Raw genomic sequence first — 14,317 nt, forward strand, 5'->3', positions numbered from 1 at the left:
TTTCTTTCATTTTTTTTAAATTTTTTCAGATGGGTATGGTACATACGAAACCTATACTTAAAAATGAGAAAAATAGTTTATCTATTTTTATCTAATTAATGATAACTCTCTCTCTTCTGTTTTTTTAAATCTATATGAACATTTTTTAGTATGGATAGTTATAAAATACAAGCCCTTTTTTTATTTTTAGATTTTATTTCCATCCATCTAACCATTAGTTACCATTAAATTACATTTGTTGGACTAAAATAGTCTCATTTAAATATAAATGTTGTTCAAAAATTATTTAAATTACCAAAATTATTTTTTTATTATTTAAATGTATTTATTTTGTAACTTTTTTAAAAAATTAAATATATAAATTTCCTAAAAAAAGATATTCAAAGACACAATTTATGGACTCAATAAAAAAATATTTTTAATAATTTAGAATAGTTAAATCAGTCTAAATAAATATGAAAGTTAAAGGTGTTAAGAGTCAAGTTTGATTATAATTTTATATATATAGATATTTTAAACTCAGTATGAATTGAGGCTCTAAGGCTAATGGAGGGAATGTAATATTTTAATAAACTTAAGTTTTAAAAAATTGAAGTAATGGGGTATAAAAAAGTTGTGTGCGTATGACCTACCATTAAAAAATATAAGTGGGGTATATTTTATAATTTTAAAAATTTTAAACAATGTATAAAAAATAATAAAATTTTTATATTTTGAGAGATCATGTAGAATTTTATACTAAAAATTGATTGTGGATATAGATTTTTAGTAAAATAATAGGTATTAGATATACAAAGAATTTTTTATATCCTCCCTTTATTAAGAAATGTGAGGCATTTTTTGATGTTGAATGTTAAAAAATAAAGACATTTTTAATCTTTTAAGATGTAGTCATTGCCCTTTTTTTTTTTAAAAGTACCTTATTAAATAAATCACTTTATTTTTATTTTAGGATAAAAAACCCTACTAATAGGGGTAAACATGAACAAAGGGATTAGTTTGAAGACAAGTAATCATTTTATTGAATGTGAGATTTAGTTAAAAATATCTTATATTTTTTAACAAAGTGAGTATTTATTATTAACACACAGGGTAACAAATCAAAATAGTTTATATGAGCATATATAAAACAAGTTTTTGTTTATGCTCTTCAAATGCATAAGGAATAAAAATTTATTATTTTATTATTTATATGTAAAAGTTGATTATGATTTGAACACTAATAAAACTATTAATGTAATTATATGCCTCAAGTCTGAGTAACAAAAATTATAGAGTAAAATTAATTATATAATATTAATGAATTCATCTTTCACCGCACATTTAAATCTTTTTTAATAATTATTGCATTACTTATAGATAAGTGTTTGAAATATTGCTTTAGTAAACTTACTCCCCTTTGTTTTTAGGGTTATCTCTTAAGAGTTGGATGTTAAGCAATATAAAATATTTTTGATATTTAAAGATGTAATCATTATCTTAAAAAATATTCATAATAAATAAATTATTTATAGTTATATTAGTGCGAACCACCCAATTAAATAGTAAATATGAAAAGATGATATTATTTTAAAGGCAAGTAACTATTTTATTAGGGTGATATTAAGTTAAAAATGCTTTATATTTTTAAAAATAAAGTATGTAATTAATTTTTTAAAAAATACTAAATAAATTTAAAATATAAATAAAAATTTAAAAGAATATATCAAAATAGTAACTATCATTTAATGATTAGATGGGTGAAAATAAAAACTCAAAAGTAAAAATATATTTATATTTTATAACTCTAAACTATTAATTTTAAGAGAATTTGTATAAATTTTAAAAATTAAAAATATTAAATTAGATAAAAAAATAGCAAATATATATTTTAGTTTAAAGATATCAAAATAATTTTTTCATATTTATATTTATTTTTATTCTTAAAAACTAAATATTTGATATTTTCGTGCATTATATGGGAGATAAATCTAATTTATATTTTATTTTATTATTATATATTTTAATTAATTTTTGATCAAATTTTGTTAATAAATTTTAATTTTTTCAATTAAATATCTTAACATAACTCACTTTAGACTCACAAACCTTGGTGACTTTTTTTTTAATCCAAACACATCCTACCTTCTTCAGCCACCCGGAACGACGGAACCCCAGAAAACATCATCACCGCTATCACCATAGCAAACAGTGCGAATTCCGTGCAAAGCAATCAAAGCGTTCGCTTTCACCGTATCAGCGAGCCCGCGGGAGCACGCAAAATGGAGGAGGAGAAAGCCCCCTTAATTGGAGAAATCGAGGAAGTAGGCACCGATTCCGATACAGCTCAAAGACACGTGCGGACCAAGGTTCCGGAGGTGGAGATCCACCTGTACAGTCTGGGCAAGGGGCCCATTGAAGTTTTCAAGTCGACCCTGGGAGGCTGGGACCAGGACCAATTAGAAGTCCGAAATATCCTCGACAAGTATGGATTTAAATCCATTTACGCTTTCAATCCTCAATCGGGACGCGGCGTTCCCATTCGGTTCAACCCTAGAAACGGCAGATCGATGCTGACTTACAGGGATGGAGGAGTTGTTTACATTGATGGAGAACCAAAGGTGTGTGTATATAACCAATATGTTAACTTTTCGTGATAGGTAGAGAATTGTTAGTTCATATCATGGTTATAATTGGAAAAGAGGAAGTAATTCAGACGGATTGAGGTTCTATTTCTTTCCCTTATTAGAAGGGTCAAAACTATGTTCTATTCTACGTGGATATAATCTAAATTGGAGGTGGGGGTATAATTTACGCGACATTTTACCTTTCTTTTTTAGATAAGGATGTTTAATTAGTTTGGGCCTCGAGTAATTCCTTAATTTAAAGTATATTTGTTTTTCCTATGTCTGTTCTATATGTTTATAGTGTATTCATTAGGGAGTTATTTCTTGATATTTATGGCTTGTGTAATGGATGAAAATATTCAAGTAGTTTGGTTTTGAGTATTGAACTGTTGAATGTTATTCTTCTGAGGATGTAGAACTATAGAAGTATGGAAGAATTGTACAGCGGCATCGTTGAATGGCACTGTATATAATTGGGAGGGAATTTGTGCCTACTCTAGTCGGAGAGCCAAAATCTAATTCATTTATGAGCCATAAAAGCCTTATGAAACGTAAAAAGCTATCATTCATTTCGTCAAGGTTTACTGTATTATCTGCCTGTTGACAGTTGGTTAAAGCTTGGATCTTTCTGCTTCATGATTTTGTCTGTTGGGGGAAAAAACAAGGGGGTGAATTGGTGGTTGAATATACTTAGGTGGTAAATATGACTTTCAAGGATCAAAGTTTATTCCTTGAGGGTTGTTTTACTTGCTTACGTGGAAGGGGGGAGGTTCATTCGCCAAACCATGTTAAGGCTGGTGAGTTGTTCTTGTAGAAACATTAGAACTAGAATACCAGATCAGGGGCTTCCTAGATGATGATTCTCTTAGTTGTTTTCAACGAGTTTCACTTTTGGTTCTCGCAGTGAAAGAGAAACTAACTTACTATCTCCATGAACGCTAGAATTTAACTCATGCCTTTTGTCTGGTGGTTGGCCTAGGGTGGGGATCTATTTACATGAGTGATTGATTTTAGTTTCTAGAAACTAACATTTGGCATAAGCATGGGTACCTTAGATATTAAATAAATGTTTACGTCCTGAAAGGTTTGAGGAGGTAATATATACACGAGAATAGAACCTTGCTGAATAATAGCTTGTTTATTATTAAAGATCGGATGTTCTAAAGGATTAAAATTCTCTTCGTAATAGGTGTTTGATGGAAGTAATATATGAGTTAAAACCAAGTAATGGCTTTTCTTCGTTGACAAGGGGAAAAAAAAGTAATAGCTTTCTTCTAGTATAACATTTCCTCCCAGAAAGATCGAGCAAAACCAGTCTGATGTGGTCTAGTTTTTAGTAAGAATGAAATGACATTTGATAAGGCTTTGGCAGCAATCATCTATTGATTATGAGGAGTCATGTGACGACAAGGAATAGTATGCCTAGGAATGCTAAAAAATGAACTAGTTGGTTCTGGAGCAATTATGCCCGTTAATGTTATTTTATCATTACCAAGACATACTCTTTTGGTGTTATGCATATAAATGGGTTCACTGACAGTTCTAAGGTAAATAAATGAGCCCTTTTAGATGTGAACTACATTTCTCCAACCCTTGCCTGAACGATTCAATTAAGTACATTGTGATTTAAATAGGTAATCTCTTGTTGGTCTACATATAAGCTTGTGCATCTCACTAGGGGAATCCTCTGAGGGATCAGCTTACTACATTTTCTATATATCTTATTAAGTGAAACATGTGAAAGTTTTTCTCTGTTCCGTGTAATACGACTTGTGTTTAGCTCCTCCAATCCTTTAGAGTCTGGAATAAGTTTTTAAATTAGCTGGAAAATAAAATTTTTAAAGACATCACTGATCTTTTTTTGATCATTGGGTTCCAAGTCTTGTATCCAGTTTGTAACATGCATAATATGATATATTATGTGTTAAAATTCTTTCTGCAGGATTCGATTATTAAACCAGTGACCAAGATCTTGATTGGGGTAGTATTAATAACCATGATGATAGTACTGGTTTCGAAGGATACTCCAGAATGGATCAAGAAATTAAACCTTTTCGGTGGAGGCTTTCCTCCATGGATCTTGGCTTGTGCAGTTATTGTTTTCACCCGCATGAGGAAGAGAACCAAACACGTCCTGAAAAAGTTTGGTTGTGAATGGATGCAGCTCATGCTCCTGTGGTCGAGTTTAATGGATTTCTGTATGCTTTCAGGTTTTTTGTAAGATGGCATATTTTTTTTTTTCATTTAAATACATTTTTTTTAGAATTGATATGAATAATTATTATTAATAATACTTAATAGCGCGTTCTGGTTATTTGTTTTGTGTATGCTTTTCTACTATTTTTGTATTTGTTTTTCATGCTGTTCGTAAGCATATCTGGTTGGAGTGCAAGGCTATGTTTTGGGGCTTGAAGAACAAATAACCAGAATAATTGAACGCTGAAGTTTTTTCTTTGTTTTTTGGAGGAAAAAAGGGGGGCGGGGGGTCCCTTCGACTACGGTTGTACGAAGGAATCTTATCTTAGCTCTCAGTGAAACAGTTGCAAAAGAACTGATAGATTTGTGCACCTGCCGAAGTTAATGTATGGCTACTCCTCGTCCTCCAAGAGTTGGTTCCATTATCAATTGTCCTAAATTAGATTCTTGTTGATAATTTTTTGGCCCCAGTTCCGATGGCAAATAGTTAATTTTTTTCAACTAAGTTATACTCTCTCGTTTTAAAATATAAAGCATTTTAATTGAATTTTATCTTTTATAAAATAGTTATTTACTTTCAAATTAATTTTATCTTTTCATATTTATTCCTATTAAATCACCTATAATAAATATAAAATTATTATTAATAGAGATATTTTAAAAAAAGAGCAATGATTATACTTTGAAGACTAAAAATGCTTTACATTTTTAAACATTTAGCATTTAAAAAATATTTTATATTTTTAAATGAATGAAGTATATATAAACCTTTAATTATCGGTAACTTTTTCAATTAAAATGCTACATATATAATGATTATGATTCAAATTTTTATTTCCTTGCTTGCTTAAATCACAAGAGCTTTTAGCACTTATGCTAATTTGAGTTGGTAAATGTTTCCCATTTTTTTCATTAAAAAAATCTTAACAAGGAATAACTATTTAAAAACAAGATTTACAACATGTATATTTATATATTACATTTATATAATAAATTTTAAAGTCTTTGAGAATTAAAAATCAGAAACTCTTAAAATATAAACCAATATTGACGCAAGGATTAGAAAGTTTATTGAAAGCAAATGATTTAGAAAAGAGAAGCAAACAGCGAGCTGAATAGGAGTTCACCAATCTGGCACACACGCACATTTCTTTCTTTCTTTGTTTTTTTTTTTTTTTTTGCTATTTTTGATGCGTAAGATCTTGTCATTTGTACAAAGGAAAAAATATTGGCTATCAACTACCAATTATTAAAAGGAGAGAAGGAAAAAAAAACTGTGTTCAGGCAATTATAATCGAGTAACAAAAACATGGGCAAAATTAATTTCAGTGAATGTAGGCATGCATAGATGGCCAAAAAGAATGTAGGTATGCATAATATGATGTAAAATAAAAAGTTATTTTAATTTTTTTGCCTCTACTTTTAAAAATAAGGATAAAAGGATAAAAATACCTATAAAGTAGTTAGGCACAGGCACCCAGCATCTAAAGTGATAAAAAGAATAAAAATATCTATAACGTTATATGGATGAGTGCAAAAGTAATCAGATTGTTAACTTTAACTATTAAATGCTGACTGTGCATGCCATGTGTTAGTTTTTGCTAATGTGGACTAAAAAAGAGGCAAAAATACCCACAAAGTCATCGATCAGGAGTAAAAATACCGATAACGTTACCAGAATTGGTGCAAAAGTGACCAATATATTCAATCTCTTAAATGTTGACCGTTTAGTTAACACCTAAGCAGAAGTTAATTTTTTTTGCTGATGTAGATAAAAAATTTCCAAAATAAATTTTTATGGATGTTGATCGATCATTGTATGAGTACCTATAATGTTACTTTAGTAAGTGTAATAGTGACCAATCTATCAAAATTAATGCCATATAGTTTCTTTCCATCATTACGTATCTCACCCCTTTCCTTTCTCTCTCTCCACTCATTTTTCTTGTCCACAAAACTTGAGATTTTACATAGTGAGATAGGTTGTTCAAAATCAAAAATTGAGATTGAGCACATCTAACTTAAAATATTTTTACAACCTTAAACAATTGCATTCACGATAGATTCAAAATTTTCAAATAATTTTAGCTACTGTTGCCAAAAACAAGCAATTTAATTTGATAGTTAGTCAAAATAATATTTTCTCACATGATATTTATACAATAATTGATTAATTTTCAGAGAATTTCATCTAGAAATATTTTTTTATATCAGTGAAAAAAATAGTCAACTTTTACTTAGGTGTCAGCTAAACGGTCAATATTTAAGGGATTGGATGTATTGGTTATTTTTACACCAATTTTGGTCACGTTATGAGTATTTTTGCTCATGCTCGATGATGTCGTGGGTATTTTTGCCCATTTTTTAGTCCACGTCAGTAAAGACTGACACGTGACATGTACAATCAGCATTAAACGGTTAAAGTTAACAATGTTAGGTTAAAATTAACAGTCTGATTATTTTTGCACAAATCCATGTAACGTTATAGTTATTTTTACTTTTTTCATTACTTTAGGATACTGAGTGCCAATGGTTGACTATTTTATGGGTATTTTACCTTTTTATCCAAAAATAATAACTATATTAAATAATAATTATAAAGATATAGTAAAAACATGACAAAAATAATAAAAACAGAAGAATCGCTTTCCTTCATTCTTATCAAATGAATGTTTGCTAAGCTATAGTGAAAACGTTGAGCATGACACTTTGCATAATTTTTAACTTGTTACAACTCAACGACTCATGTAAACAAAATTGTTTCATATAGCAAAATTTTAAGTCTATGATTTGATGAACATCCTATTAAGAATCGCTTAAAACTAAACTTGATAATTTTTATGTATGCATAACAAAAAGAATCATTAATTAGTGAGGTCAAAGATGATATATTGACTATAGTTAATGTTTCATTAGTCTGTTTTTCCCGAATGATGTTATTCTTCTTAAAAAATCCAGACACTACTTTTTTATACATTTTCCAAACAAATTCACGTATGGCTTCACCATCTTCGCTCCATCTTCGCCCCATCTCCGCATTAACATAAAAGCCAAAAAGTAATTGAAAGAAAAAGGTTTGATTTAACTGAACTTATTTCAGTATAGATATTTTAGTTTCTCAAAATCAATCTGGCTCATAATGCATCCTTTGCTCCAGATCATGTCCACGTTGCTGCATCTTCAAATGTGAACATTGCCTCGAGTCGTTCATGAAATAGTTGACCGCAAATTAAGTGATGCAGAGCAACGAGCCCAACAAAAGGACCAGTTTCGGTGCTCATTAACTGATGAGCACTCTGGACAGTAGAGCCAGTAATTTGGATCAAGCCTGACGGGCCAGCCCGAACCCGTCCGAAAAATTTAGGCCCGAACCCAAAAAAATAATATTTTTTATTATTCGGGCTAAGCCCGATCGGGTTCGGGCTTGGCCCGAATACCCGAATAGGAAAAAAAATAATTTTTTTTTAAAATATATAATATAATAAATATTAATTATTTTTTAAGTTTTATATTATTTTATTTTAAAATACCATATATTTGAGTGTATTACTATAGTTAGTTTTTGAAAAAAATAAAATATTTATATTTTTTCATTTTATTATTTTTTTAATCAAATAAAATATCTCAAAATAATAATTAAAATATATTTTAATATTAATTTTTATATTTTAAGACTCAATTTTTTTTTGAAAAAAATTGAGTCATATAAATCATTTTCTTGTCCAAAAAATTATATTTTATATTTTTTTATAAATAAGATAATTAATTTTAAATTAAAAATATTTTAAAAATAAATTTGGACATGTATAAATTTTCGGCTCTACTACTAAACAAACATAATAAATAAAATAATATTTTTAGATAATTATTTGATTATTATCCATGCCAGACTTAGTTAAAAATTAAGAATGAACTAAAGTAAATACTTTTTGTATATAGGACTTAAACAATATAAAAGATTTAAAAAAATTCAAAAAAATAGTATTTTACCCATAATTAAATAATTTTATTTTATATAATATAATGACGACTATTTTTTTCATATTCTTAAAAATAAAAAATACAGTTTATCCAATAGTTATTAAAAAACTTTAAACTAATCAGGATAATAATTTTAAATTAATGGTTTAACCGTAGTTGAATTGAAATTAACTTGATCATAATTAAAATAATATGATTCAATTAAAATATATAAATATTTTTATATAACTATGATAAGAGCAATATTTAATAAAAATGACATTAATTTACAAGTAAAGGAAACATTTATGAATAAATTGCACATAATACAACAAAACAGTAACACTACTTAAATACTTAATTACAAAGTTAATAAGTTATTATTTTTTATTCATTTCAAGTTAAAATAATTTGTTATGGTTAATAAAATTATTTAAAAATTAAAATTGATTAAAAATAAAAAAATATTTTTAAAAAAGTTTCGGGTATTCGGGCCGGCCCGAATAAGCCCGAAGCCCGAAGGCGTTAGGGCCGGACTTGGCTATATGGGCTTTTTTAGAAAGAGTAGAATTCTTTAAGCCCGACCCGAATAAGTCCGGCCCGCCCGAATTACCGGCTCTACTGGACAGTCCAGATTTACCAATTTTTTTAATATTTTATTATATATTTATTAAAATATAAAATATTAAATATTAATAAATCTACTTTATCATTAATTTGAACAATATAGGTTTAATCTGGACGGTCCAATTCAATATTAATTTTTTTATTTTCATAAATTGAATATTCGTATATACTTTGGACAGACTATGTCTAAATTACTACATCTGAATACTTAAGTCATAAAAATTTTAAAAAAAATTCATATTAAATTAAATCATCCAAATTAAATCTAAATTATCCAAATATAAAAAATAGATTTATTAAAATTTTATAATTTTTTATAATAAAATATAAAATAAAAATAAAAAATAAATTCTACAAAATCTGGACCGTGATGCCCATCACCATGGTGCTCATCACTTGAGTACCAAAACCAAATCCCCACAAAGAAAGTCAGGAACAAACAACATCCAGACCATGTCTCGTGTACTGCCATGCAACAGTAGGGCCAACAAATGTCAACTTTTAGTGATGCCAATCATGGTATTGAAACCCGGACCGGACCGGTCGGGTCAACCCAAAAAACCGGTGACCCGGTCCCTTGTCCGGTCTGGGTTTACTCCTAAACCGGTAACGAAATAAACCGGTGTAACCCGTCAACCCGGTATAAACCCGGTTAACCCGGTGGGTTGACTGGGTTAACCAGGTTATTTTTTTAAATTTTTTTTTCACTTTTTATTTTTAAGAGTGTTGAATTTAGAAATAAGATAACATAAAAAAAGTAAAACTAAAGTCAAAAAATAAAAAATTAGAGATAGAGCACGCTAAGTCCAATTCAGATTTTCAAACAACATTTATTTCGGCCTTTCATCTGTGTCTCTCCTCTCTCACCCTAACCTAATCAGTGTCTTCTCTCTCTCTAGCTTAATCTCCGTCTCTTCTTCAGGCTCCAGCTCTATCTCCATCTCTTCTCCAACTCTATCTCTGTCTTTACTATCTTCATTTCTTCTCCAGCTTAGTCTCTGACTCTTCGTCTTTTTTCTAGCTCATTTTCGTCTCTTCTCCAACTCTATTTCCATCTCTCTCTCTAAACTTTTGAGATTGAAGAGTTGTAAGTGTAATGATAGATATTTAAAATATTGTATTTTATTACTGTTAGACTTTTGAGTGGTTGAATTTAGTTGAATATTTTATAATTAATGTCTTTTTATTTAAATTGTATTATTTTAATCATGACCGATTTGCCACCGGTTCAACCCCCGGTTCAACCCTAATTGAACCACTAACCCGTGACCCAATGCCATAACCAGTTCAATGACCGGTCCGATTTTACGTACCTTGATGCCAATAATGGCATGTTAAGAAGAACTAAGGGTCAAATGACAATGGGGGCAACAAATCAAGCAATAAAGCGCCAAAAAATTTTTTTTTAAGGAATTTCAGGATTTGGTCAAGGAGCATGGTAATATGTGATCAAAAGGAGTAAATTCAGGAAAAAGAAACGAAGTACAAATTATATTGTTGATTACCCCATCAGAGTTAGCAGGTTCCATTCTCCGTTGAATGTTCAAATTTGCTGAGACTAAATGAAGCATCCAACCATTCTGAGCTCTTTGCTCGTTCCACGTAGTGTATAAACTGTTTCTTAGCATCAGGGACATCCAAAGCCAAGTCATCAAGAGATTCTGCAATCCTTCCAAACCCCTTCATCATCTGGTTGGTAGTTATCAGTCCTGATTCAAAGCATTCCTTGAGCAGACCCCACAACCTGTCATTCTTCTTCTCAATGATTTTCACCAGGGCTTTCTTGACGACCTCGTGGTGAAAAAATGGCATTCCTAGTTCTTTCATGCATCGACATGCCTCCCTTATGTCACCTCCAGACTCATACTCCTCCAAAAGGTTTATAATCTTGTCCTTGACATCCTCAATTTCCCACCCAGATCTGCTGCTTCCCCCTCCACCCCAACACCTTAATATTCTCTCCCCAGAAAGCCTGGCCTTTAGCAATGACTTGGCCATTTGAAGCACTTTACTTCCTATTGAATCTTGCCCCAGACACTGTGTTCCAACCTCTTCTAGATGCTGTGGGGCCAGGACTTCATCCACTACTGATCTGGCCAGGAACATGGCAAGATCCTCCACCACTACTGGATTATCCAGAGCAGTGTCGTCTGCTGATTCTATCAACATGACAAAACCATTAACAACATCATCAGCTGGAAACACAGAGATGAAAGCAGAACCGAGGCCATTTCCTTCTCCCGCTTCTTTCGATCCATAGCTAATGTTATAAGTCTCTTGACAAAGATTGCTTTGAGATGTGCAGAGCTAGTGTTGCTCTCTTGCTCAAGACAACTAATTACTTCAAATATATCACCCGACAAGAAGTACTCTTGAATTATGGACTGAGCCTTTAGCTTGAAACTTCTGGCTGCATTTTCTTCTAGTGACTTTTTCTCTGTCTCCGGTGAGAGCGATTTCAAAGATGAACACATAGCCAACCCTCGGATGCTGCCTTGGACATTAGTTTTTGGAGTATTTCACGTGCATTTGGTATGTCAAGTGATAAGTCATCGACAGTGTCAATCAACCGATCAAAGCCCTTTGAGGTTTGACTTGAGTTGATAAAACCTTCTTCAGCTGCTTCTTTCAAGAGATCTAGTAAGGGACCTTCTGCTTGGCGCCTCTCCATTGCCATTATAAGAGCGCGTTTCACTACTCTCATGATGATAAAATGGAACTTTCAAATCCTTAATGCATCTAAAAGCTTCTTTCTTGTCACCACTTGTTACATATTCTATCAACAAATTGTTTATTCTAGCCTTCACATCATCAACTGTCATATTCTTACTGCCTCCCCACCGGCGCTCTATGATTTCTGCATGCAGAGGGGCTGCAAATAGTTCTTCTCAGCCTTTTTCAAGACTTCAATCCCTTTTGAATCCTTCTGTAAGTAAGCCATCTGTTTCTTTAAAAATGCAGGAGGAAGTATGTCATCAACCACAGCTCGAGCCAAGAAAAGCGCTAGAACATCCACTGCGTCTGGTATGTCTACAATCAGGTCATCTGCAGATGCAACTAGCTTACTGAAGCCCTTGTAAACTTGAGAAGGATCAATTGTGTCAGCATAAAGTGCAGATAGCAGAACAGCACAGCCATTTCTTTTTCTTTGTCATGTCTGTCCATTGACATGAAACAAGCTTCTTGACAAAATAGTAGCTGAAGTATGGCGTTCCAAGTTCTCTCAGTTCGTTTTTTACAGCAACAATATCATCGGTGGTGAAATATTCCTCCACTATTATTGTAGCTTTCTTCTTGTACTCATCTAACTCCCCTTTCTTTTTCTTTCATTCGAAGGTTCATTTTCCTGCAAATCATACTTGCTTTCAACTTCTTGGTGTTGATCACATGACATAAACGCAAAACAAGCAACCAAAGGTTTAATCTTTTCACCTCAGTGCTGTCATAGTTTGGATCATGAGGGTCAAGAAAGTTCATGTCTTCAGTATCAAGCAATCCTCCCACGTGCCTTTCCCTCCACAACCTCCTGCATTATTAAAGAAAAAAGAAGAAAAAAGAAAAAAGATTAAAACGTTTACTCTCAAACATAAAAATATCAGAAATATTTTTCAGACAACGCATTTTATCCACTCAAATTAAGGTTTACCTACACCTTTAGTACATGGACTTCAAAATGTCACAAAGCACCTCAGTTTGAAAATGTAACTTAACAGGAGTCCCCTCAAAGAAACGGGGGCGTTTTTAACAGATAAGTCGTTTAATTAACGGAATAATATGGGTTTTCGCTAAATATCATAGAAATATTTGATAGCCATGGAATACAATGGAAGGAAAATTCCCTGATAATGCCAAACCACTCCCTTCATTTTCCAGTAACTATGAGTCATAGTGTATCCTATAATGGAAAAAACGCATTGCAATTAGATGGCCACGATAACCTAGCCATAGGTTTAACTTTAGCATCTTATAGAGTGATCAAATATCAACAAATGGAACCCAGTATGGGAAATTTAATCATTTTGAATATTGCATGTACCTTTCTTTGGTCGTCCATCTCGTGGCGAACGTGATTGCCTTTCATTCTTTGGACTATGGCCAGGTAACCTTGGGGACCTCGGAGACTTTGGAGAAGTGGGGGATGCCGGTGGTCTTTGGAGAAATTTTCAATGAAGTAACAGAGAATGGATCTGCACATTCTGAAACAGATTGATCAAGCTTACAAATACGTAAGTGTAATTATATATTATTAAAGACATGAAGCCTAGTAATCAGGGTCACTTATTAATGGGACTCATGCATGACATGTTTACACGTGTATTCATGAAGAGATTGATCTACCTAGCTTTTATGGAACAGGCCTCCATAAGAATCTGTCCTAGAGGCTTTACCTTTCTTGGGACATCCGTCTCTTGAAGAATATGGGTGCTTATCATGATTTGGACTTCGCTTGCCGCCCTTGACTTGGAACCTAGGGGACCTTGGAGAGCCACAGGATTCGGTGACTTTGGAGAAGTTTGCAATGGAGGAAACAGATAATGAATCTGCACTTTTGAAACTGATTCATGAGGTTGCGATGTTCACTTAACGTAGAACCATTACTGGTATCCATCGCATCTATTTAATTCTCTAAGCCTTCACAAATCACTCTAATTTTGCTAGTTGCATTATAAGAGATCACAATATTAGCACCATATGAATCAGAAATAAGCTCTAGTCAATGGCACATCAGAGAAGCTTCAATCTTAAAAATGCTTCTCGAATCAATCTCCTCTTCTCTTGGAAAAAGCCATACACTACAAACCAATTTTGCTTCTGTGAGATTTGAGCTTGCGGGAGCTAGGCAGTGGCCAGCAATGGCTATGAGATTCTTACAGTGTAGTTTGTTGGATTCAACCTAGCCGAACAAGTAGCAGTTGGCACCAGATCAG

The 14,317-nt window shown here is 31.8% G+C and overlaps 1 protein-coding gene and 1 pseudogene across 1 annotated transcript; one reads left to right on the forward strand and one right to left on the reverse strand.

The window, feature by feature from the left end:
- The first annotated feature begins 2,143 nt into the window (after window positions 1-2,143).
- Window positions 2,144-4,842, forward strand: LOC129293681 (uncharacterized). Its single transcript, XM_054931758.1, has 2 exons — window positions 2,144-2,600; window positions 4,549-4,842. Exons 1-2 carry the CDS (start codon window positions 2,262-2,264, stop codon window positions 4,825-4,827), a joined length of 618 nt encoding a protein of 205 aa, XP_054787733.1. The 5' UTR covers window positions 2,144-2,261; the 3' UTR covers window positions 4,828-4,842.
- Window positions 4,843-10,835: 5,993 nt separating this feature from the next.
- On the reverse strand, window positions 10,836-13,998 carry LOC129292482 (MA3 DOMAIN-CONTAINING TRANSLATION REGULATORY FACTOR 2-like; annotated as a pseudogene).
- Between the last annotated feature and the right edge of the window lie 319 nt (window positions 13,999-14,317).

This window comes from Prosopis cineraria, unplaced genomic scaffold, assembly GCF_029017545.1.
Source record: "Prosopis cineraria cultivar Desert tree isolate PC_DT_omini unplaced genomic scaffold, ASM2901754v1 PC14, whole genome shotgun sequence".
Taxonomy (NCBI): Eukaryota; Viridiplantae; Streptophyta; class Magnoliopsida; order Fabales; family Fabaceae; genus Prosopis; species Prosopis cineraria.

Bases quoted from the DNA above. Each gene is read 5' to 3' on its own strand.
- LOC129293681 (XM_054931758.1), top strand. From the start codon at position 2,262: ATGGAGGAGGAGAAAGCCCCCTTAATTGGAGAAATCGAGGAAGTAGGC. The intron at 2,601-4,548 runs GTGTGTGTATAT...TTCTTTCTGCAG, and splicing joins ACATTGATGGAGAACCAAAG to GATTCGATTATTAAACCAGT.